Genomic DNA, 24,803 nt, shown 5'->3' with positions numbered 1-24,803 from the left:
GTATGCGCAAATACCCGCTCTAACAGAAAAGTTGCAAGTTTATTGGTTGAAAGCCATACGATAGCCAATAAATTTTTAACTTTTTTGTAAGAACAGAATTTGCGAATACGTTTCTCTTGCAAATGAATTCAAGAATCGAGCCCCTGATTGGCTACTTCTATGACGCACGTTCTATTCCGCACCATGTGATTTCGGCCTTAGCCCGGATCTACAATAAGTGTAGTAAGCCTTATGCCATAAGAATCTGACCAATTATAATTGAATGTGAGAAGAATAAACAAATATAATTGGTTAATTCCTTAGGGCTTTAAGGCTTACTACACCTATTGTAGATCTGGCCTTATTTTCGACAATAAATAATAATATAGGTCTCTCTTTTTTTTTATTAATTACATTTGTTTCAAATTTAAAATATTTAATGACATATTTACTTTGTAATAATATGCTTAATATATTTAATTCCTACTGTAACTATTCGTACTCTGGAATTTCCTATTATAGATTCGAGGTTGCCTCTGACACGTGCTCAGTTTCTATGACGTATTTTTATATAATTGTACAATAATTAAATATATCATTTTCGTAGTTGTCGTGTTGAGCATGTCGATTTTGAATACATTGTATCGAGCAGGAGCGTTAGCGCGAGCAAATTTAATTTATAAGGTGAGTTTCTCAAGCAATAAACGGCATGCAAACCGTTTTTTTCTGGGATAACTTATTGAATCCCGATTAATACAACAATAATCGGCGACTAATCTATTGAGTATATCTGCATTATTTTGTTAACAGAATTCATTTTTTATTTAACAAGATAATTAAATTAAGAATAACAAATGATATGTTGGAATTTGCTCCAAACAACTGCATTGATGTTTGATCGCAAATTTAATCAATTAGATAGTAGATTATTTGGTTAGATAAAAACAATACATGAAAAGGATAATTAAGGGCAACAAATTATTATAAATATTATGTTATAATTAGAAATTTTCTTTGAATGGCTACTGAATTAATTGCTTCATTTATTTTTCAATTAATCAGTAATTAATTCAACCAGCAGAAGAATTACTTAGTGCAAGATTTATGTTACATAATTCACTGTCCCTAATCTAATGTACAATGAAAAATTAATTATTCTATGCACGTTAATAAAATAATATGAGTATTGCTTTATAAGTTAATCGTCGATTAAATTAATGAAAGTTTGGTTGAAGTCACCTTTATAGATCTAAATTGCTTGTAGCTCAATTCAGCGAGAGCCATTACATTTTCATTTGCGCATTATTCTGAGGAAGAAAATGCAACTGAAGGCGATGGTACATCCACAGATGCTCCTAAGATCGCAGCTAGACCAATTATATCAGTAGAGACCAGCATCAACTATATGAATAGTGATGGTAAGAATATTATTGATGAATGTCAAATGTGTGTGATATGATTGTGTCTGATAAGCATAATGATTATTTTACGGTTATTATACAATTCCAACTATGTTGCAAAATTCAGCTTACAAGCAGACTTATGGAAATGATCCGGTATGGAAAATATATAAAAGAAATCATAAAGGAGCGATTCCACCTAGGAAAACTCGAAAAACTTGTATAGTACGGATGCACATTAGTCTATTATATTACGATACATAATTAATGTATATAATGCTCTTAACCATACTATATATTATTAATTAGAGAGGGGGTGAAATCTCCACTGGAAGCCCATGTCCCATATGTAGGGACGAATATCTCGTACTCGATCATAGAAACATCAAGTTGCTTGAGCAATTCATTAACCCATATAATGGAGATGTCTTAAGTTATTCGTAAGTGCAGTGTTTAAGTTTCATTGTCAATCTTTTTTTACATTACATTTTTATTATATTAACGCTTGTATCTTTTAATGCATATATACCTTACGGATTTGCAGAAAGACAAATATCTGCCAAAAGAGGCACAAACAACTTCTAGTTGCATTAACCAAAGCGAAGGATTACGGGCTTATCACATTTGATGTTCCTATAAGGCAGTACGATTACTCAGAGTGGAAACCTGCAAATAATTTTTAATTATTTATATTGTTATATTACATTGTGTACTCCTCTATTAAACATGGATAAATCTAAGAAAAATATGAAAAAGATGGAATGTACATTTGTCATAGTAGGAGGCGGTATAGCTGGAGTATCTTGCGCCGAAGGATTGAGCTTTCTCGCTCCAGAAGAGAGCATAATTTTAATCACCGCCAGTCCTCTGATAAAAGCTGTGACGAATGTGGTTCCAATAGGCAAAACATTAATGCATTTTGATGTAGAAGAGAAGAACGCAACAGACTTAAGTGAGAAGCATAAAACATTGCAAGTTATTCATGATACTGCAATTAGAATTGACCAAAATGAGAAACTGGTGGAAATCGGTAGTGGGAAAATTATAAGTTACAAAATGTTGTGTCTTTGTACCGGCGCAAAACCCAAACTTATAGCCGAAAACGATTTCGTTATAGGTATTCGTGACACGGAATCCGTATTACAATTTTCTCGCAAACTCAGAGACACTAAGAGAGTCATGATTGTTGGCAACGGTGGAATCGCCACTGAGATAGTGCACGAAGTTAAAGGCGTTGAGATGATCTGGGTGATTAAAGACAAACACATTTCTGCGACCTTTGTCGATCCTGGAGCCGCAGAATTTTTTTTAGACAAGATCTCTTCCGAGTTTAATGTATCGAAAAACCTTAATAAAAATTCGCCAACCAAGAGAATGCGATATGTCGTGTCGGACAGCACATCGGTCGAAAACGGGGCTGCTCTTGGTCCGGATTGGCACAACAGCTTCGACATGAGCAGTACACATTTTATGCCTACGAATGTCCAAGTTGAATACGAGTGCGAGATATTAAAATTACTCAGTTTCGATGAACGAAGACAGTTTGATTCCACGGAAGAGTGGCCAATTTACGCGCAACTAACGAATGGCAAGATCATCGGGTGCGACCTTATCATTTCAGCAACAGGTGTTACTCCAAATTCCAATATATGCGGATTGGAAAATCTCGAAAAAGGAGAGGATGCTGGATTGCTAGTGGATTGGAAATTGGAAACTTCGAGGAAGGACATCTACGCTGCTGGAGACGTGTGTACTGTCGGCTGGCCGAAGGCGAAACATTGGTTCCAAATGAGATTGTGGACACAGGCTCATCAGATGGGCCGTTACGCCGCGAAGTCGATGGTCTCGAATTTAAGAAACGAAGAATTCCTGCAAGACTTTTGTTTCGAACTTTTCACTCATGTGACCAAATTCTTCTCTTACAAAGTCGTGTTACTCGGTTTGTATAACGGACAGACATTAGGGAAAAATTACGAGATACTTTTACGGATCACTAAAAATCAAGAATATGTGAAAATTATTTTGCAAGATGGCAAGATGCAGGGCGCGGTGCTTATTGGGGAAACGGATTTGGAAGAGATGTGTGAAAATTTGATACTTAATCAATTGGATTTAAGTATCTATGGTGAAGATTTGTTAAATCCTAATATCGATATTGAAGATTATTTTGATTGATTCTATCATTAATCTTTTAAATACACTTAAATTACACACAATTAAATTTACTTAAACGTAAATACATTTAACAAAATTGTCCTGTTAATCCATTTTTTACCTAGTTTATATTATAATAAAATAATGTCACTTCTATTTTGATTTTTTTATTTATAAAAGTTTATTGTCATTTATAATACATAAATATGAATATTTTACAACTATTGGCAATCTTTTCTACATGTACAAACTTACTCATAAATTTCAATTTCTTTCTGTGAAAAGAAATTACACAGGTCTTATATTAAATTCTTAAATATATTAAAAACGTATTAAAAACTTGCTTTTTAATCATCAATATGGGCAATAACATTATAATCTATCAACTCTAGTTTACATAAGTAATATACAATTTGCAATATAATATTCAATATAATTCTTAAGTCATAAATAATACTTCTTACAAGTTGCTGAAAGCAGTTTGTAATTGGCAAGTCACAAATTCTATTTTTACTTTTATATACTCTTAAACCGACAAATCTTGTACATTCCTTATTGTATCTTGGTAATTTACTACTAAGCCTATCAATTTCATACATAAAATAATATTTTGTTTAAAATACAAGCTAAATTAAAAAAATTTTATAGAATAAAATAATAAAATAATGGGAATTTATAAGAGTACATTCTAATAAAATAATTTATAAAATGTATTAAAATATATAAATTAACGATGTGATGCATAAATCTAAATCTGTGCCATATAATAGTGTTGCGTGCGCCTGAGTCGGGAGGTATTATTAATATAATAATATATACGTATTTTTTCTATTTTTAAAATGATAATAGTGGTGGCAGTTTGTTATAAAAAAATAATGAATATTTTAAATAGCTTCCTTTTACTTTATCGAGCTTGTTGTATGGTTTTATCAGTAAATCTTACGTTCTTTTGTGCATTTTCAACTTTCGTATCTGGCACGTTATTTTGTATACTAGATTTCTTCGGTGACATATCGCGATTTGAGCAATTTTCAACTTCTGTTGCTGACTTATTTACGTCATTACTGATACCGTCTATCGAAATAGCATTTTTCTCTTTGCATTCATCACTATCTTTATTTTTAAAGATGCTTTTTATGTCGTTTGACATGTCAATAACAGTATTATTGGCACTGTTTATCGAATTTGTACTCACATCTTCGCCCTCACTTGAATCTTTACTCTGGAAGGTACTTTTTAAAGATTCGATAATATCTTGCATCTTAGTCAACGAATCGACGATCGATTCAGTGTCATAGTTCTGACACCGACGACACAGTTTATTCAACGTTTTCGTAGCGACTTCGATTTGAATAAGACATGCATTTATGTTCTCTTGTTGATCATGCACTATAGACATATTGTCGGGCATCGTCATTTCCAGCATCGACGTATCCATCGAGAATTGGATACTCTCATTCAGCTGTCTCTTTACAGGAGTCATATTTATCGAAATTTTACTATTGTTCAAAGAATCTTCAAATGTTTCCATGCTCCCGTTTCCATGAAACTCCCACTTGCCTTTACGCCGTAGTTCCTTTATCGAATCCTCTATATCACAGTTTCTCAGACGATAAATCCAATCCAGGAAGTCCGCCGGTTGCCACAACGTTTCCAATGAATTAATTTTATCACAAATGTGAATCACTGATTGCAAATTCTTGTCCACTACAGTTTGCTGCTGGTGAAATTCCTAGAATTTGAAGAATTAAAAAAAATTAATATATATGTAATGAATAATGCTACAGCTAATAATTGTGTTAAAAAAACAAAAATATAAAAATCTAAACATAATATAAATATCTTGATGTGCTGTAGAATTAATAAAAATAATTCTACATATAAAAATAACGTTTTTATATTTATGTACTAAATTTGGTAATTATGCACAATAAGGGCGACCTCACCGATTTCAATAACCTTGATATATATTGTCAGAGTCATTATTCTGAACAACTTTTCCCTATACATGTTATCGCCGCTCGGCCTCAGTTTTTGAATTATACACAAAAATTTATTAACAAAAAAAGTTTAATAAATACGATACGACACTTCTTCGCTGTGGTCAAACACACACACACACGCGCGCGCGCGCGCACACAATTACAAAATAAATACTCACGTATTGGAATCCGGCGTCTTGACATCGTTGAGTTGCTTCTTTGACGAGTATTTGCATTTCGTGCAAACTGATTCCACCAGCGGTTATTGTTTCCCCTTTAAGTTTTGTCTTTAGTACATTCTCAATATCTGCAGTTCTCTCGTTCAAAATACTTTCGAGTTCTTGCAGGAAGTTGGATTTGTATGGTGACAGATTGGCATGACTTTGTTCCATTCGTATCTTTTTAATCTTATTATTGACTTCTACCTCTTTGACAAGTAACTCCTTTTCCAATTCCAGCTCTTTTTTTCTACGATTAATTTGTTCGAGTGCGTGATTCTGTTCTTTCAGAGTGGAACCAAGAACCTCAATCTTCTGCTCGTATGTCGATTTTTGCGAACCGAGTTGCAATTCCATTTCACGTTTAGCATTTTCGAGTTCTTTTATCGCTTTTTGTTTCGATTCTTCCAGTTCTGCTCTTAATCTATATGCAAAAAATGACTATTTAAAAAAATGAGAAAAACCCATATAAAATGTGAAAACTGTGAATAATACTTAGAAAGAAAATTACAACCAGAATGTTATTTAACATGAAATAAATAAATATTAACAATTATTTCGATAATGGCATATAAAACAATTTATATCACTGACGATAGCTAGTAGAAATAATAAGTGCAAAAACAAAATATTTCAATTATATCTCCGTAATGGTAAATGAATTTCTTAACATTATTATCGATGACGTAAAATATTTTTATATAAACAGTCGTATATTGAGTCTAAAAATTTAATGCTTTTTAAGATTTTATCGGAGTTTCCTTTATTCAATTTTTTTAATTAAGCAATATATACTTTTCTTCCTGTATTCGGAGAATTTCCTGGTGCGCAAATTCAAAATCTATTGCTTGTGTGGAAAGCTTGACATTATAAGATTCATCAAATGGATTTAGAACTTTAAAATAGTGATTGCCGCCAATGACTAAACGATCACCATGTTTCAACACCACTTTTCCAGTTACTATCTGAGAAGAAGTAAAAATATTGTTATTATTTAATATCTCTACTTTTTTAAATAATTAAATATCAGTCAAATAAAGAGTTCTTATTGATAGGTAATTATCATTACCTGTCCATTGACGTAAGTATCTCCGTCCATCTCGGGTGTCAAGATTAATTTTCCTTTGTTATTTTCAATACAGCTAGGAGAAAAAGAAAAAAACGATTGTATACAGTATTTTAATTAAGAACATATAACAGGTCAAAATTTAATATTTTAATTAATAATATAATATACAAGCGAAAGATTAATAAAGTTAGTTATTTTTATAAATATAATAGAACACGAGCATTCAAAAAAAAATGAAAATGAGCTTCTACGAGTATTTAGCCAGTTTTTACCAAGTAGAACATACATAAATATATTTATTTTACGAACAAGCTGCAACTCATTGTATATTTATTTTACGAACAAACTGCAACTCATTGTATATTGTATATTTATTAGAAACAATAAACAAAATTGCGTCATAGGTTTTCAAGTTGTTCGAATAACCACAATTTATTCAGTGACTTCATGATTAAAGATGAAACCTGTATGTTGTAATGTAAAACTGATACCCACATAAATATAATAAATTTTAATTATAGGTAAAATATAAATATTATATAGGAAATCGACAAAAATTATAATAGAATTATAAAAAACACTGAATCAGTCTGCCAGAGTCCATCTAATCGATCAAATAATTTATATAAATCAATAATTGCAGTATTATCTGATTTGAGTAACAATAGCAAACATGCATTAGAATTAACAATGATTGGGCTCGTCATGAATGAGAAACAAACAATGCAAAGCGTGCTGATAAAGAAAGAAGTACCTGGTAGCTTTGAAAAGTTCCCGGAATTGCTACTTACAGAAATTACGACGAAATAAGAAAGCTTTTTATAAATTTTAGTAAAATATTAAAAGATATTTATTTTTTTAATATGTGTGCATAACATCGTACTGGAATTAAAAGTGTGTCTATAATTTTAAGAAATGTAAACATTCTTGAAATTTTGTATTTTCCCGCGAAAAATTACTAACAGATAACAATCACAGCAAGTAAAGAAGTAAAACGATAAAAAAATCTCGGATTTAGAATTGGCCTTCCTACGAAGAAACAATATTTTTATTCTATTGATATTAAAATTGCAAATACAGAATTTAAAAGATCTTTAAATATTTTCCAGGAAGGCATTCAACAGATTTACAATTGCTAGCAGCATAGTGTAATAATTTAACAATATTAATGATTAGGAACTTCCATTATTTAAAACGTTTCTCTGAAATTCCGGAGAACTTTTAAAGCTGCTAATGTGAGATGTTCATAGCAAATCGAAAATATATTTAACAGAAGAAAAAATGTTCAGCGTAGAAGAATATATCTCCTCTTCTTCAATCCATTCTCCCTTTCCTTCTTCCTCTTTTCTACTTTGCCTGACAAAAAAAAACAAACACACACAATCCATGACTAACCAGTGCAATTCCCTAACAAGAGGTCCGTCCAATATGATATCCAATATGATATCCTCTTTCGGATTAGATCCGAGCTTATTTTTTGGAGCATTCTTTCCGATACGAACCAAACCTGGAGGTAAAAGATACAAAAGTGTGCCGGATAACATAGGATCGGCCGCGAGATTAACGAGACAAGGTTGCTTATCTCTCTCCTGGAAATCAATCTCGATGGCAATTCCACAACGGCGCAAATATTTGAGCTCCGAGCTTTTTTTCTCTTCGGATCTCTCAAACTTTTCGCGCGAACTCCTGCAATTATACATGGCTATACGATTAAGTCTTATTGATTCAACTAATTATAAGTCGCTAGTCAAATTTGAGAAATTCTTAATGACGCTCGCAATAATCATCTTCATCATTTCCAAGAACTTATTAATCCTGGAACTTCAATAAGTTTTATTACAAGAAAAATATAATATTATAATTTTTTAATCCTTAAACAAGCAAAAATAATATAACTGAGAATAAAATATCACCACATTTAAAAATAATATTTTACAATTACAATATCGCGTCATTCGATTGATTAAATAATTTTTTAAATGATCACAGAGATGACCTCAAAATTGTTTTTTCTAAAGATGAATAAAAAAAGATAATTCAATAATTTTAAATTAAAGATTAATATCACCGCAAATGAATATAAATATTATCATTCCGCTTGACTTTTTATCTTATATGTGGGAGATAAATTATCTTACTTACATCTGAGTAACAGCTAATTGCTCTTCCGTTTTTTTCAATTGATCTTTCAATTCGTCAATTTCCTTTTGCTTTCGTATGGCTTTACAATCATACGGGGAGTATTTCGGTTCAAGCAATCGACGAGGTATAACTCCAAACTGCTTCTCATATCCCTGACGTACTGCGCGTAAACGTAGTACCTCGGCCTTTAATTCGCTGTATTAAATTATTAAATTATATATTTAAAATATATTAGGATTACGAGATTTCAGTCCTTTTATATAATTTGCCTTTGATATATTAATGATTATTTTGTACAGCATAATTCGATGATACGCGGGAACATGGAGATTTTCGCTTATTTGCTACAACATAATTCAAAAGACAGTTTTCCAGAAAATTTTCAATTATAAAATTTATATGATTTTTAAATATGATTTTGGAGAGAGAAAAAGAGAGAAAAAGTAATAAAAGTATTATCTCTTGATTCAGTGTTTTGCAAACAATTAAAAAATATTATATTATTGTTGTAGCAAATGAGCGTTTTATCGAATTAAAAATTGAATCTCAGAAGATATCTTACCGAATTAGTCGGTCATGCGGATCTTCATTGATACGGATTCGATTGACTATAGCTCGTGCTTGGCATGCGTACCGAAGAGTCGCTAGCGTCTCTTCTACGTGGATATTAGCCGGTGACACTGTTCCCAGCATCGCCGTTCGTGAATTTCCTCCCAGGCTCTCCTGCAAAAACATTTGTTTGTTTTCATATTTTTTAATTTGCTCTTTGTCGTATAATTCGTATAAAGTATAGTCTCTATCGTGTCACATCAAATGAAACTGATCGCAAATCTAATCATTTGTAAATTCAATCGGATATCGCTATCGATTCCTGCTGTCATCCATCAACAACGCATTGCCTCCTTAAATATCAGTAAATAAGGGATAAGATTTCAAAAGGTAAATCCCCTATTTATGTTCTTTATTTTTATGCGGCTCTTAAGATAATTTTGTGGACTCACGATTTTTAATTATAATTTTTCAAATTCCTATCTTTTCTAACTTCGTAATTCGCAGTTCCATCCTCGCAACTGTTAACTAATAAATAATTATTATAAATTTAATTAACGCAAGTTATAAATCAATTAAGACTTTTACGTCTTATATGAGAAATGTACAATTTTGATGTACAACTTTATGTATGCACCAAGTATTTCATATAATAATTACGAATTGAACATGGGAACTTACAGCATGGGAATTGTAGAAATAAATAATTGTATGCTTGCGACTGGAATTTTTCTGCTCGTGTTATTAAAATTAATGTCGAGACACTGTTATCTTATAATGCGCAAAAATTTAAATTTATGATGGCCTTAACAATTCCACTTTCGCATAGTGTAATTTAAAAAAATTTATGTAAAATTATGTAAATAGATACCATAAAAGAATATCGTTTTCATGCTCACACAAATTTATAAAAATTCTATTTATTACGGATTTTCGTTTTATTACATCTAATTATTAATAAACAATTCATATCAGAGAGCGCAGATATTGAAGAGAATATTGAAGTAGAGAGAACATCAATATGGAAGGAAGTAGATAAAATATTCTAAGTAGAGCGCTCGGATCTCTGGACACATTATCTCTATGTTATTTTTTGATACAATATGTGCAGAAAAGCGATTATATAACTTTTTTTAAGATAGAAACGTGTAAAGTGAAAAATTTCAACATTATTTTCATTAATAAAAATTTTTCCGTCTTAGAAGCACATATATAAATAGAGATACAAAGACAGAAATAGTGTCCTAGTTTCGCAGTTTTCGCAACAACTTACCGTTTCGCTAATCTGACTGAATCACGTGATCTTTGATAAACATCTTAAAAACATCACGAGAGAAGACTCGAGTGACAACCAAGTACATTAATCATAAAGTTCGATCATCATTGAAATTCAATACCATCTATCGCACAAATTTATCCGCATATCTACTTATCTGGATCTTAACAATGTTAACACGATTTTGAAATATAAAAAATCCTCAACCGGATATTACATAGACATCGCGATGTACTTCAATGTCATAATTATTTACGATCATAATTCTCAATCGTGCGCAAATTACGAATCGTGCCTCAAAAGATACAACAATGATATAAATTTAGAATGCTATTTTTATTTTAAACAATTGAAAGAGAAAATATCCAAAAACTTGTTAATATTAAGAAATATTAATTTATTAATATTAACTAACTTAAGTATTGGAATAATAATGATAAAGTGGAAGCAGATAACGATTTTATTTTCATCGGACACATTCTGAAAATACGGACAGTATGCGATAATTATAACAATAAGCTAATGTAATTTCATTTTCGACGAAAACTATATTATCTTATCGAATTGCCACTGTAAAAAAACAAAAAACGGTTTTTGAAATAAGTAAAACGTCGAAAACAGAGGTAAGGCGATACTTCGACGCGCAAAAGCGCACGCGCTGGTACGCACGTACGCACGTACGCACGCACGCACGCACGCACGCATGCGGTTCTCCTCGAATATACGTGCGTGTCGTTACCTTTTGCGCGTCGCGTGAATCCACGCGAAACGGCGAAGGTGATTGGCGGAGCGAAAGGTGGGGCACCCGAGAACGTAAACGCGAGCGTACAGCGTACGTTTCCCGAAGGACGGTGCGGGAGGGAGAGGAAGATGTGTCGGACGGAAGAAGCGGTAAAAGGGAGGATGGACGGAGAACCGTCGAGGTGAAGTGGGGAGGGGGGGGGGGCAGGCTCGCAGATAAACATTACGCGCGTAGCGTCTACGCTTCGTTAGTCCAAAGCGAGAGAGCCACGAGACAGCGAGAGTCTAGTCTGAGAACGCTTCTTCTCCTTTTTTTTTTCATTTTCTTGCTTTTTTTCCGTGGAAGAAGAAACTGCGTTTCTACGACTCGGCCGTAACAGACGCGTGACGCACGTGTCTTATCACCGATTCTCGAGCGGAAGCGATCTTGCAGCAGCTTTTGAAGCAGCATCGCCGAAGAGAAAGACACGCTCCAGCTCACGAGGCGCCAACGAGAGAGTTCGCCGACGCGCATCATAGTCCCGCACTCCGACGTTAAACGTCGTTGAAAACACCGACCGACGCGGATCACCGCAAGGGGTACCATGGATCTCGTTTACATACCGGAGGTGTTTACCTACGGGTACTCGAGGAATCCGCAGTACCGCGACTACGAGCAGCCGTGGAACAAGGACTACTTCAAGTGCAATAGCAGCAGTAAGCACAGAATCCTCTCTTCATTTCATTTGAATATTTTATTTTGCTTTCATTAATAGATTTATATTTAATTCAATGTTTGACGACGAAGCTGACGATGGAGCAATTCGTATTGCGAAGATTAAAATTTTTGGAATTATTCGGGGAACCTTTTCTAGTAATTCTGGAAGATAATTTTTCTAAAATTCCTTTACTTAATTAAAGTTGCGCCTTTGACAACAACTTGTAAAGTGATAAACTACAAACGTGCTCTAGTTATTAAGTGGTTTTGTAGAAAGCGATAAGTGCCTTTTAATAGTTGTATACTCGTAAACGCGTTTTTTTTGGATAAACGTATAGGACTTTTTTCTCGACTCGGAGTAGATTCCTTATTAGCCTTTAGTGTCCTGACCTGGCCATTATAGTGGCCAGGACTGACCTTGATGACTTGCCATACAGATTACTTATATATATAAATCAGACATAAAAAGATATCACTTTTTCAATCGAAAAATTCTAGGACTCTGAGATTTAATATGTACAAATGTTTTTTTTTTTCAAATTTGAAGAAAGTGAAAAACGAATTATATTTATGAAGATTCACTTTTTCACATTTCGACTATAAAAAAAATTACATGAGTAATGTACTAAACATCAAGGGTCAAACACGTAATTTTTCTCCTAGAATGGAAAGTGAAAGTTCCTTTACTAACTTTAATGGCGAAAATTTTAGGGAATTTCTTTTCTATTCCTGAAAATGATAAATTTTCATGAAACTTTATTGAGGTAAAAAAATTTTGGAGTTTTATCTCTAAATTTTAGCTCTGTCTTTCTCTGGCAAATTTTTTTTGTTCTTTTCTAATTTCTTAAAATTTCTCTAATACAAAATGTTGACCATGAATTAAAGCAATAAAATATGGCAAATCATGTGCATTCATTCACTGTATAAATTTTCATGTGACTCACAAGTTTTTATTGAAAAATCAGTGACAATAAAAAACAATATATTGTTTTAAACGTTGACGTTTATTTATTCATGTTTCGTGTTCTGTACTTTTAGTAAGCTGTATTATTGCGAACAAATCATTATATACTATTATTAGATTTATTATTCATATTATTTCCTTTTAGTATTCTAAAATTTAATATTCAAAACTTGAGTAACTTTCCTTTGTATGACTAACAAAGGAACGTTCCATATTGCAAAAGCGATATAAAAAAACTAACGGTATCAGTCGAAAGATCACGTTTAAAATAAGTATTCTAGATAGTCTTAGCATCCTATAGATTCTATATCCGATTGGGTCCTAACATAAACATCAAAATATTTTGAAAGTAATGTATTTTTGGAAAAAAAGTTTTAAATAAAATTTGTAGGATTCGAAAAAAACCATCAGAGTTACTTAAATTTTGGATCTAGGGTTCACTTTCGGTTTAATAAAGCCCAGGTTCATTTTTCGATGAAAACACCTATGAAACGCCTTTGCGCTTGTGGAGGAAGTTTAGTGGAAATTATCAGAAACAAAGTTTTTTTAATTTCTTTTCATAGAATATGAATCTGCAATAAAACAGACGTATCGATCGAAAAAAAATCGAAATATTTAATAAACATTAAAGAAATAAAGGTGGTTACTTCTTACAAAAATTTTCTGTCATAAAAAAATTTAATTTGCGCGTTATTTAAAGCGTACATAAACAAAGACTTATTTAAACCTCATGTACTGAATAAGATCCACTTTCTTTCTTGGCTAATAATGCATGATCTCGTGAATATGTGGCAGATGTGCCGCGAGAATCATGAGCAATGTTTACTTTTCGCGATCTTCGCAAACCATACGCAAAATTACTAATTTTCCAGCTGTAAAACAAAAGACGCTGAAATACAATTTTACGAGCAAATAATGTTAATTTAATCGATAAACGAAACTTTCCGTTTCTAATCATGCCTCCCCCCTCCCCCCAATGTGCATCTTTAAGCACGAGATCCCGAAAATAAATTATGAGAAGTAAACATCATACTTTCGGCCAGAAAAAATACGAGGATTCAGTTGGCAAGTTATCTCAAGATAATATTTCTTCACGCCTTTCTTTGCAGGAAGTCTTCTATCTTATCTCTGAATCTGTCAGTCTGGACCGGTATTTGGGTTTCATTTGTTAACCAAATTTACAGGTGCTATGAGTGTTAAAAAAATTTTTTTTTGTTTATTCATTGGAGACCTCGAAATCGCGGATAAATTCTTCATTAGTTCGAAATCGATTATGTCGTTACCGACTACTCGACCTATCCATCGAAGAAAATCTTGGAATATTTTCCCATTAAGTCATGCAAAAAGCAAAAATACTCCAAACGACAGCGTTATCTTGATGAGAAAAAAAAACGGAAGAGCTTTTTTTACTTTAAAATATTTTACAAGTAGAAATCTGATAATCCTTAAATTTCGTTTCTCCTTGTTTTTAAATATCTGAAATATATGAATACCAAAATAATGCGCATTGATAGAAGACTAATAAAACGAGATAGTAAAGGAAGGTAATAAAGTGATTAAGGTAAAGTAAGTCGAGGTCAGGTAAGCTAGGAAAGCGATTGAGGAAGAAGTAGGAAAATTATGGCCATTGTAATCGGAAGTTCCAGGCGGAAATTGCGAATACTTTCATCGGATATTGCGTGGAAATTGCAGAAAGCGTCATTCTTCGCGGTTGTTAGCAAACGAGTTATATTCGTTCATAATATAGTGGCGGAAGGAGGAGTGGGAAGAATCTGTTTGTTGCTCGGATAGAGGAAGCGGTCGACATAAACGCATCGACAGCAATAAAAAATAAAAATAAAAAACATTAATCGTAAAAGTACGATTTTTCAGTATTACTTATTCATAGACATGTCGTAAATGTCGACATATTAGTCACAGAGGTAGCAACCATTCCATGATAAGGTTTTATAATGAATTCTTCTGACTTCTCTTCTTTCTATTGTAACTTTCTATTGTAAGAAAAAAGTTTTATCGGATAGTCAATAAAAGTCAGAAACAAATACAAAACAACTCGAGCGAAATAGAATATGTAGTTTTCCAAGATACAATGTATAAAGAGTGCTGGAATTAATGCAACTGCCAATGCCGAAAGAAAAATACGTTCGTAACACTTCTTGTTATTGAAATTATTAACGACATTCGCGTGCAAAATAGCGGTAATTATCATGGAAAATTCATGGACAATAGGTGCCTTTGTGTAGTGCAGATCTATGCATCATATTTTACGCCGCAAGATATATCGGTAGCGCATAATACAGATAAAAAAAAAACATAATACAGAAAAAAATGAAAACAAAAAACTGCATGTTTCAGTAAAATTAATTATCTCGTAATGTAATTAAGGAATGACGTAAATTAAAAAAAGATATTTTGAATTTACGAATATACTATTAATAAATCACATAATTTTATACTTTTTAATAAAGAGATCACTCTCGTTAAATCATACAAAGTAACAGATATACATGCTAAAAACAAATTACAAAAGATATCTATTTCCAAATTTAAATTTACGTCTTTTTGTTTTAATTATGTCACAGACATTTACTCTGACAATATATGTCAGGAAGATTGAAGATGTTAAATGTATATTGGACATCGTGCATTATGCATTATTCTTCCACGTGCAATTTCAAAATACTTTTTGCATCGGTGTGTCACTAATGCATTATTCCGAAAAATGCCCTATGTGCAGTGTTACGAGAATAATCAATACAATGTGATCCTCTTTATCATACATTATCATATATTAAGCTTATAAGCTAATTTTGCGCCGCTGCAGGAAAATAATTATGTTATTATGATTCTGCGCTTTTGTGTAGAGTGTATTTAGTCAGTAATACCACTGTTACATGACATTTACAGCTGCAATTATTTTTTAATAAATAAATTATTTTGATACTATAATTTATATCATGGATAATTTGTACTGTCGTTATTGATCGCTAACAGAAGGAAGATACTTTTTTTCCATCGAAAGAGGCGCACTTGTTACCATATCTTTCTCATGAAAATCAACTTCTACTTACGTCGTAACGAGATAAGAGTTACATAATTATACACTGGCACACGGAAAATGTTTATTTGCGAATTTCGCATATCTCGATATTTTTCACGGTCGCATCATCTATCCCTCGGTTTTACGTCGTCGAGCGACTTGTTGTTACGGCAATAATATCCTGATACGCGTTTATTGCGCCTGGTATTAACGGCGATCTCAACGCGAATAACAAAAAAATTACATTATCGCTGTTTGAAAGATAAATTGCAATGTGTCAGATAAAAACAAATATTTCATTGAAGTGCGTTGTTATATGCTTTAAATCTAAAAAAGAGAGGGGAGAGTGCGTTGATTAAAGATCAACAATCACATCGCGAAGATAGGTAGGACGCACATTATCACATCGTCGCACCGTCGATTATGTAACACGCGACATCCGACGCATTGAGAAAAGTGACGGGTTTTCTTCAACGAGATTGAGAAATCGAGATTCTCTCACGACGATTTATTACCATATTATTATTTAAAAGGAAGAAATGCTTCTCGCAAGGTGAGACGCACAATCGAACGATCCGTTATTATTCTATTTCAGTTGTGCCGAGCGTCCGTCATGCATACGCTACGTTTCTGTGATACATACACGTGTCTATTTTTAGCGGCAGTTCCCTTAGGCGGCCACACACTGACTCGAATCGCGTTTCGAGCGCACAGCATCTCTTCTTATCAATCAGCAAATTGTTTTCGACATTCAAAACGCGAGGAAGCGGCTTGAGCGTCAATCATAAGCCTCAATTTCAATTTCAATTTCAATTTCAATTATGCTAATCGGACCTCGGAGAAGTGAGAGACGCATTTCGAAACGCATTATTCTAATTCTCCCATTACGACCGGATCATTTCTGCTGAATTAATCATTCGTTTAAGTATAATTAGCGTCAGTACGCTTACGATGTATTCTCGAGATTATTGCGCGTAGTAGGTTTCATAAAGTGTTTCAACGGCGATGAAATGGAACGACAGATTTCCGTGACTCACGAGTAAAGGTATATAATCATCTGGCACTACAGGTGAACGGCGTTCAAGATTGATTACGTCGGAATTTTTTTCATGTTGTTTTTCCTTTTTCTTCAATTAACACGTTGGATGCCGTGACGGTTACCGGTGGCGCTACGTTTTATTGACGGAAAATAAAAAATAATTACATTCACGAGCTATACGTGCTGTAGTATGTCAATAAAGAAACATTACATTAAACAGAATGATTAATGCACCCGCAAAGAAATTCGCGTTTATTTACATCCCTTCATTTGATACGCCAGATGTTGATATGCCACACATATACATATATGTATAGCGATGCCAGGTATATAATTATGCTTCGAAAGTTTTCAATGTACGCGCGCATGACGTGATTTAGTGAAGCGGAATAGTTTCCGTCTCAAATACAACCAAGAACGTTTCAATTTCTCTTTAGAAACAAAAGATATATTTAAAAAATTCCTGTTAGTCTTGGTAGATTTTTAAATACAAGCATCAACTGCAGATGATTCGATTCATTTTATAATTCATTAGTTTATTTGCATAATTCTATCAACGAGAATGTTCGGTATTTAAATATAAATACTTGCATTGTTTGTGTTCGTGTTACGAGGAAAAATCTCAATTCCATTACTCTCAATATTTTTCATGCGTTTTTTTGATTTTCGGGGTGTCAGATATACTCTTCCCGAAAAATACTTTGAATCTTTACCACTCGCGAACTGTACCATATGTCCTCAGTACGCTTATCAAGAAAAGTATCGCGCCATAAATATTCGTTAGCTTGAAACCGGTACGCCAAAGAATAAATAAACCGGTTTGACCGGTGAGTTTTATATAACTTGTAAAATGCGACATAGAATTTCTATCGGCAGAACTAAAATATTTTCAATTCCCATTAAGCACGCGTATTTCACAAAAAATAATAATGGCAGATATTTATCCCAATAAATAATTTAAGACAGTTGGATTCCCTCTCTTCTTAGCAGTCCGTTTGATTGTTTTATTGTTATTGTTTAGAAAAATCAGAGGCTCAACGAAGCGTGCAGCCACAATTCAAAGAAAATTGTCACTTGTGCAAAGAAATGAAAAGGAGAAACTTGGCGGTTTACATAAGAAGTAAATCACGAAGCGATTCTTGTCACGAAGGGATCGAGGAAGAAGAGGAGAACGACGTAACGCACAATGAGAGAAAAGTCGCAGATGCCGACCAAAATAAGCCTGCGAAATCGTCACGCGGCGCAGAGAAATCATAGCCTTTTAGTATTACATACGTATTATTTACGTGGTCACGACAATAATATTAAGTTTTATATTACGATAATATTAATTTTGTATTATGATAAACATAACACGCAGATGTAAATACGCGTACGTACGTAACGGAATTATTTCCTAGCTAAGCTAATATTAATTTTACGTTTACGACTACCCGTTTCTGAAAATACGTTATGGAAAACGACGAAATCGTTGAATCAAATTTCTTGAAATTACAATCTCTTGTATTTTACCGCATTCACATGCATCACGTTATTTTTTTTTTTAATTAGACGCATAAATTAAATATATAAATAGGAATTAACTAGATGTTATATCCTTAACAGCAAGTGTAAGTTAATTGAATTTCCAAACAGAACTAGATTTATACCGAAGCATACAATGTAAACAGGTATATTTTATCATTACTGCTCTGTATTCTTTTAGTTATACGCTGCAAAATTTTCGTCGGAATTGATTATACGCTAACGTAATCGACTAGTTGTTTAACGAATATCCGTGTAAATATGAATGTAAATACGCTCCTACAAATGTCAATTCCCACTAAGACTCGAATTTTAGAAATCGTGTTGATGCTGACACAATAATTTGTGCAAGCATGATAATTTAATAATATAATGCCTTATGCTACTATTAAAAAAATAAAAAAAGAAAATATAATCAGTACAAATTACAAAGTAATTTTTGAATCTGTTATATTGTTTGGGATGATAAGAGAAAATATATTTAGAGTGCATTTTGGCAACTTTGAAAAAAATCGAAGTTAATAAAATTGATAAAATAAAGTCAAATTGATTTAAAACTTTAAGTTCATTGAAACAAGAAAACCTAACACAAACTGCTTGATACATAAGACTGAATACACAATATAATTGTATTATTTAAGTATAGCGAAATAAGTTTAAATATACAAATTTAGATATATAATTGTCATTACACTAACATGTGTAGCACGATAATATACAATGTACTTAGTTTTCAGAGATATATTAATTTTTTTTATTATAAAGATGAAAAAATTGGATTGGAATTAAATTGATTTTATATATTTATTAATTACTTTACTTGTGAGGTAAGAATTATTTCTTAAATTATATATTTTAGTTATTGTATAATTATATATAACAAATCACATTGCAACTACAAGCATTTTTACTTAATAATTTGAGTAACACATTGCTTATAAATATTAAGCAAAAAAATTGTAAGGTAATAATAACTTGATGCTTATGTAGTCTTGTTTTTAAATTATTCTGCCTTTAATATAATTCTCATAAAGCTTTTTCTTTCCTTATTTCAATATATAAATATTTAAATTTATTTACGCTGACAGCCATGCGGAGCAGATTGTTATTTTCAAAATCATCAAGTACATAACATAGAAAAATAACATACAATATTTTATAACAGATCAAAATAGATCAGATAAGAATCGCGAAGTAAGTCTATATCTATTCGTTTATATTCATTTAGATACTTTTAAACCCTCGATTTTGGAAAGAATGTGTTTATTAGATTTGTAATAATTTTCGCGTTTCTGCTAATCTGAAACATTTACACAGATAAAATTGTACTTACCTTTAACAGCCATGTCAACACTGATTCTCGATATGGCACAAAACCCTGTTTACGATTATTTGTATTCTCCGTAAGTGATGCAATTACTTTACCCAGAGTAAGTAAAGACTTGTTAATAGACACACCTTCCTGTTGATTAAATAGAGATACATTATTCAACATTTATCAATTATTCAACACATATCTGAGATAAAATTGCAATGTTAAGAACTAACTCTCAATCTATCACCAGTCGCCGAAGTTTGGCTTAGTCTTTCGCTACCCGCCAAGTCGACCAAGTTAATTTTACTGCGACGATTAGCGTCGATCGGCTCGCAATCCAATTGATTATCCAGATGCGCCTGAGTTAATATAATACTGAAAATGCTGTGAGATCGTGAACTTTTCTCGTTCATACCTGTCGCAGCTGTGGCTCTCTGCGAGTTTCCCACTTTAAGCCAAGCCTAAAAAGATTAACAAGCATTAACAAAGAGATGAATATATATATTAAAAATAATAATCTTGTAATCACATTCTATCGTCACAAAACTACATATAAAAGTACCTGTAAATCTTTATAATTTTGCACACAGTGCTGGCTTAAATCAACGACGTAGGGGCCAAAGACGGGATGCTCTCTTACTTTAAGGGGAGCCTTCTTTGATCCATTATTTGTACTCGCCAAGAGATCATGTATCTTTTCATTATATATTTCAAAATAACTGATTTCTACAGTAGTCTCGATCTGCGGATTCTCATGCGCTCGTGTAAATATCTCCTGGCAAAATCTCGGGATGATACCAACTCCCTCGTCGAATGGTGTTGCGCTCAACTGTGCGGATTCTGTACCCATTAAACTGTAACTCTTTCCAGATCCTGTCTGTCCGTACGCGAACAAGCAGACGTTGTAACCCTCGAAAGCATTTTGCACCAAGGGTAACACCATGTTACGGAAAACGACCTCTTGATTGGCGTGACCAGACGTAAGCGAGTCGTTGTACGAAACGAAGCAGTGATCATACACAAAAGTGTGATGTGCAGATTCGCATTCCACGATAACACTCTGACCATTCCCTTGCACGACTGTTGTGACCTTTGGATCATTTAATTCTCTGAAATTTTACAGGCATTATGAGCTATGCAAAATAACATTTATCTGTGTAACATAGAATAAAAATAGAAAACAGAAAAAGGATAAATTAAAAATAAAATAAAAAATAAACCAATAAAATAATTTTATCAGAAATCTTATTGCATATGCCAATATATTGGTCTTTTAACAATTTTATAAAATCAAATATTTCCTTCTTAATTATAAATAATAAAAAATTAAAATAAAAAATAAGCATGTAAATCTAAATCTGAAAATTTCTTGTTCTTGTGATGATTACGTATGTCTAATCTACTTACTTGGCATTTAATGGTCTAATACGTATTCCAACTGTGAGATTGCTACTTTCACCCTCGTATAGTGTCTGTTCTCCAACTACTATGTCGTCAATTTTGTGAGATGGAGTTTCCAAGTGAACCACATTAAAGCAATCTGGAGTATTTTGTGACAGAGCATTGTCACTGAAGTAACGTTTCACAGGTGTTTTTGCACTGGACAAAATATTGGATTTGGCATTGGCACTGGGTGTGTTTATCACTCTTGAATGCTTGGGTGTGTAACACAGTATAGCAGACGTTGTCTTGTCGTTGGACGATCCGCTGACAAATCTTCTTTTGATTGGTGTCTTTAGATTTTTGTCGTTGGGTGTAACGCTACTGGAGATACTTTCTTGTTTCGTAGGCTTGTTATTTGTAGGCTTCAGACATGATTCTGTCGTGTCAGTAGACTTCGGAGGTCCTAGAGTTTCTGTTATTTCGGGTTTCGACGATGCTTTCCGCAAAGGGCACTGCATGATTTTACTCTGAGTCTTCGTCGTAGTGGACGACTCATTGGACAAGGGAGAAAACAAATTTTTCTTTCTGCAGAAATAGAAAAGTTGTTCCTTTATTTTGACAAGTTTTTTTTCTCTTGCTTAACGACTATCGTATGTGAAGAAGATACTAAGCTTCACCGGTTAGAAAATAAAACACGTTTTTCTTATTTCGTAACTTTTACTAATTTTGTTTTTCACTTATATATCATATAAATGACAATAAAGAAATTTATTGTACTCAATATTCGGTAATAATAAATGATACATTGGATTCTGATCTCAATGACAGATGATAATTTTCAATCCTCATGCGTCGCGCGTAACGGTTAAACGATGGTCAAACGGCACGATGGAACTCAGCTTACGTTTTTATTGCGGGAACAGTGTTCTCCTTTTTGACGCCCCTCGGCGAAGTCGAGAAAATAGCTTCGCAGTACCCGTGGCTGGTGGATTTTAGATTGTGATGCGACATTCCGGCGAAAATTGTGGAAAAAGCTGATCTGACGAACGCAATAAGAATTTGAACGGGTTTAAGTTTTGCGACCTAACTTTACGAAGCTCGACCGTGGAATACGAAGAGTAAACAATAGACATGATAAATGTGGAGAATGATGACGGAGTCGGGAAATTCGTCCTCGCTAGAGTGCGTTCGAGACGCCATCATGTGGCAGCCCTTGCGATTTATTCCCCATTTTTAGTTATTTTCTAGTTTCTTTATTTATTTGTTATCAAACTAATTTCAAGCAATTTATGTTTCTTAGATACTAAAAAAAGGAATGTTGTTTATTAAAAAAAGAAATTATTTATTCTTTTGTAAGCTTGATATTAGTAAACACGTATAACTTTACAAAGTCTATTTATTTCATAAGTATAAGATAAATTAGGGAAATCATTCCCATAACTGGTGACCCCGACGTGATAGAAAAGACAAGCCTGTCAAAGAATCGTGTTTACGTTTTGGCTCTCCTGACGATTGTCGTGCACGAAATTTGAAATCTTTCTTCGAGATGCCTGTTGAACGTTCTCCTGTGTCTTCTCCTGGGACATCGACTGAACAACCTCAAGAACATCTGCTTCTGGAAACGAAGGATCAACATGATGTTAACCGGACTCTCTTTTCTGATCAACATTCATCAGCTATACGAGGTGACACCCAAGAAATTCACTCGAATGAATTCCGTCTTTTGAAATTGCCATCTTTTTGGCATAAACAACCGAAACTTTGGTTTGCTCAATTGGAAAGTGAATTTTTAATATATAGAATTCGTTCTGATGATGTTAAATATAATTCGGTTATACGTCACCTTGATGAACAAGCTTTAGTAGCTGTTGCTGAGATCGTTGAAAATCCTCCAGAGCGAGATAAATATCTTTATTTAAAAAATGTACTTATAAATCGATTTTCTGATTCTGAGGAGAAAAGGTTACGTCAATTATTAGCTGGAATTGAATTAATTGATAAAAAGCCGACGGAATTGCTTCGAGAACTTAAACAATTAGCTGGAAATGCTATTTCTGAGAATATTCTCCATTCGATCTGGCTTCAAAGATTACCTCTTAGAGTTCAAGCTACTTTAGCTGTTGTTGATGAAGCTCCTTTAATCAAGCTTGCTGAATTAGCTGATAAAATTTTGGAGAGAGATTCGGGCTTACAAATTGCCGCTGTAACTTCTACACCTGAATCTGGTTCCTCTAGTTTAGCTGATTTGGAGCGTAGAATTTCCGCTTTAGAAGTTAAACGCTATAGAAGCAGATCGAGATCTAGATTTAATTATAACAAGAGATTTAGATCAAATTCTCGGAATAAGTATTTCAAGAATGATAAATCTGATAAATCTGATAAATCTGATAAATCTGATAAAGTGCCTACTTGTTTTTATCATAAGAAATTTGGTGATAAAGCTCAAAAATGTACAATACCTTGTGCTATGTCTAAAGCTTTTACTGCAAATCCGGAAAACTGATTTTGCCGTTGAGTCATGAGGCAGATTGTGACGGTTTACCTTGTAGTCGCCTCATTGTTACTGATAAAACTTCATTACTCAATTTTCTTGTCGATACCGGAGCTGACATTTCATTGATTCCTAAAAGATTAGCTCAGTTTTCTCAATCTTCTTCATCTTTTAAACTGTTTGCTGCTAATGGATCCAGGATTAATACCTATGGAGTTAAAACCTTAGTTTTAAATCTTGGACTGCGCAGAAATTTTAAATGGAAATTTTGTGTCGCGGATATTCAACGTCCTATTTTAGGAGCTGACTTTTTGAGTCATTACGGGATTTTAATCGACATCAAGAATAAAAAACTTTTAGACAGTGTTACTGGATTGTCATTTAAAGGGAAACTGTCTAATGTTAATCACTTGTCGATTTGCACTACTTCTCCTGACTCACCTTACCATAAAATCCTTGCAAGATTTCCTGAATTAACGCATTTTGCACCTTTGACTTCCAACAAGTTACATCAAGTTGAACATCATATTGTTACAAGAGGACCTCCTATTTCTGTTACTCCACGAAGACTTTCTCCTGAGAAGCTTAAATTTGCTCGTGAAGAATTTAACCTTATGATTGAGCAAGGTATTTGTAGGCCTTCTAGTAGCTGTTGGTCTTCTCCACTGCACATGGTCCCTAAAAATGATAATTCCTGGAGACTTTGTGGAGATTATCGTGCTCTTAATGCTATTACTGTTCCTGACCGTTACCCTCTCCCACATATTCAAGATTTAACAATGGGATTACATGGTAAGAATATATTTTCTAAAATTGACTTGGTCAAGGCTTATTATCAAG

The 24,803-nt window shown here is 33.1% G+C and overlaps 4 protein-coding genes across 4 annotated transcripts; 3 read left to right on the top strand and 1 right to left on the bottom strand.

Moving 5' to 3' along the window:
• Nucleotides 1-425: 425 nt before the first annotated feature.
• Nucleotides 426-2,116, top strand: LOC105838742 (28S ribosomal protein S18b, mitochondrial). Its single transcript, XM_012684510.3, has 5 exons — nucleotides 426-663; nucleotides 1,244-1,397; nucleotides 1,507-1,604; nucleotides 1,689-1,819; nucleotides 1,924-2,116. Exons 1-5 carry the CDS (start codon nucleotides 601-603, stop codon nucleotides 2,060-2,062), a joined length of 585 nt encoding a protein of 194 aa, XP_012539964.1. The 5' UTR covers nucleotides 426-600; the 3' UTR covers nucleotides 2,063-2,116.
• LOC105838740 (pyridine nucleotide-disulfide oxidoreductase domain-containing protein 1) lies at nucleotides 2,086-4,153 on the top strand. Its single transcript, XM_012684509.3, has one exon. It carries the CDS (start codon nucleotides 2,106-2,108, stop codon nucleotides 3,552-3,554), a length of 1,449 nt encoding a protein of 482 aa, XP_012539963.1. The 5' UTR covers nucleotides 2,086-2,105; the 3' UTR covers nucleotides 3,555-4,153.
• On the bottom strand, nucleotides 3,696-22,613 carry LOC105838737 (kinesin-like protein KIF14). The gene is made up of 12 exons (XM_012684503.3): nucleotides 22,377-22,613; nucleotides 21,497-22,057; nucleotides 20,652-21,198; nucleotides 20,323-20,550; nucleotides 20,108-20,236; nucleotides 9,507-9,667; nucleotides 8,945-9,139; nucleotides 8,198-8,488; nucleotides 6,803-6,875; nucleotides 6,529-6,698; nucleotides 5,695-6,157; nucleotides 3,696-5,265 (listed from the first exon to the last, which is right to left on the bottom strand). Exons 1-12 carry the CDS (start codon nucleotides 22,481-22,483, stop codon nucleotides 4,438-4,440), a joined length of 3,753 nt encoding a protein of 1,250 aa, XP_012539957.1. The 5' UTR covers nucleotides 22,484-22,613; the 3' UTR covers nucleotides 3,696-4,437.
• On the top strand, nucleotides 11,743-19,559 carry LOC105838738. The gene is made up of 2 exons (XM_012684505.3): nucleotides 11,743-12,206; nucleotides 18,272-19,559. The coding sequence occupies exons 1-2, from the start codon at nucleotides 12,095-12,097 to the stop codon at nucleotides 18,505-18,507; spliced, it is 348 nt and encodes a 115-aa protein (XP_012539959.1). The 5' UTR covers nucleotides 11,743-12,094; the 3' UTR covers nucleotides 18,508-19,559.
• Nucleotides 22,614-24,803: the final 2,190 nt, after the last annotated feature.

Source organism: Monomorium pharaonis, chromosome 3 (genome assembly GCF_013373865.1).
Source record: "Monomorium pharaonis isolate MP-MQ-018 chromosome 3, ASM1337386v2, whole genome shotgun sequence".
Lineage (NCBI taxonomy): Eukaryota > Metazoa > Arthropoda > Insecta > Hymenoptera > Formicidae > Monomorium > Monomorium pharaonis.
This window is presented reverse-complemented; position numbering and strand designations above follow the sequence as displayed.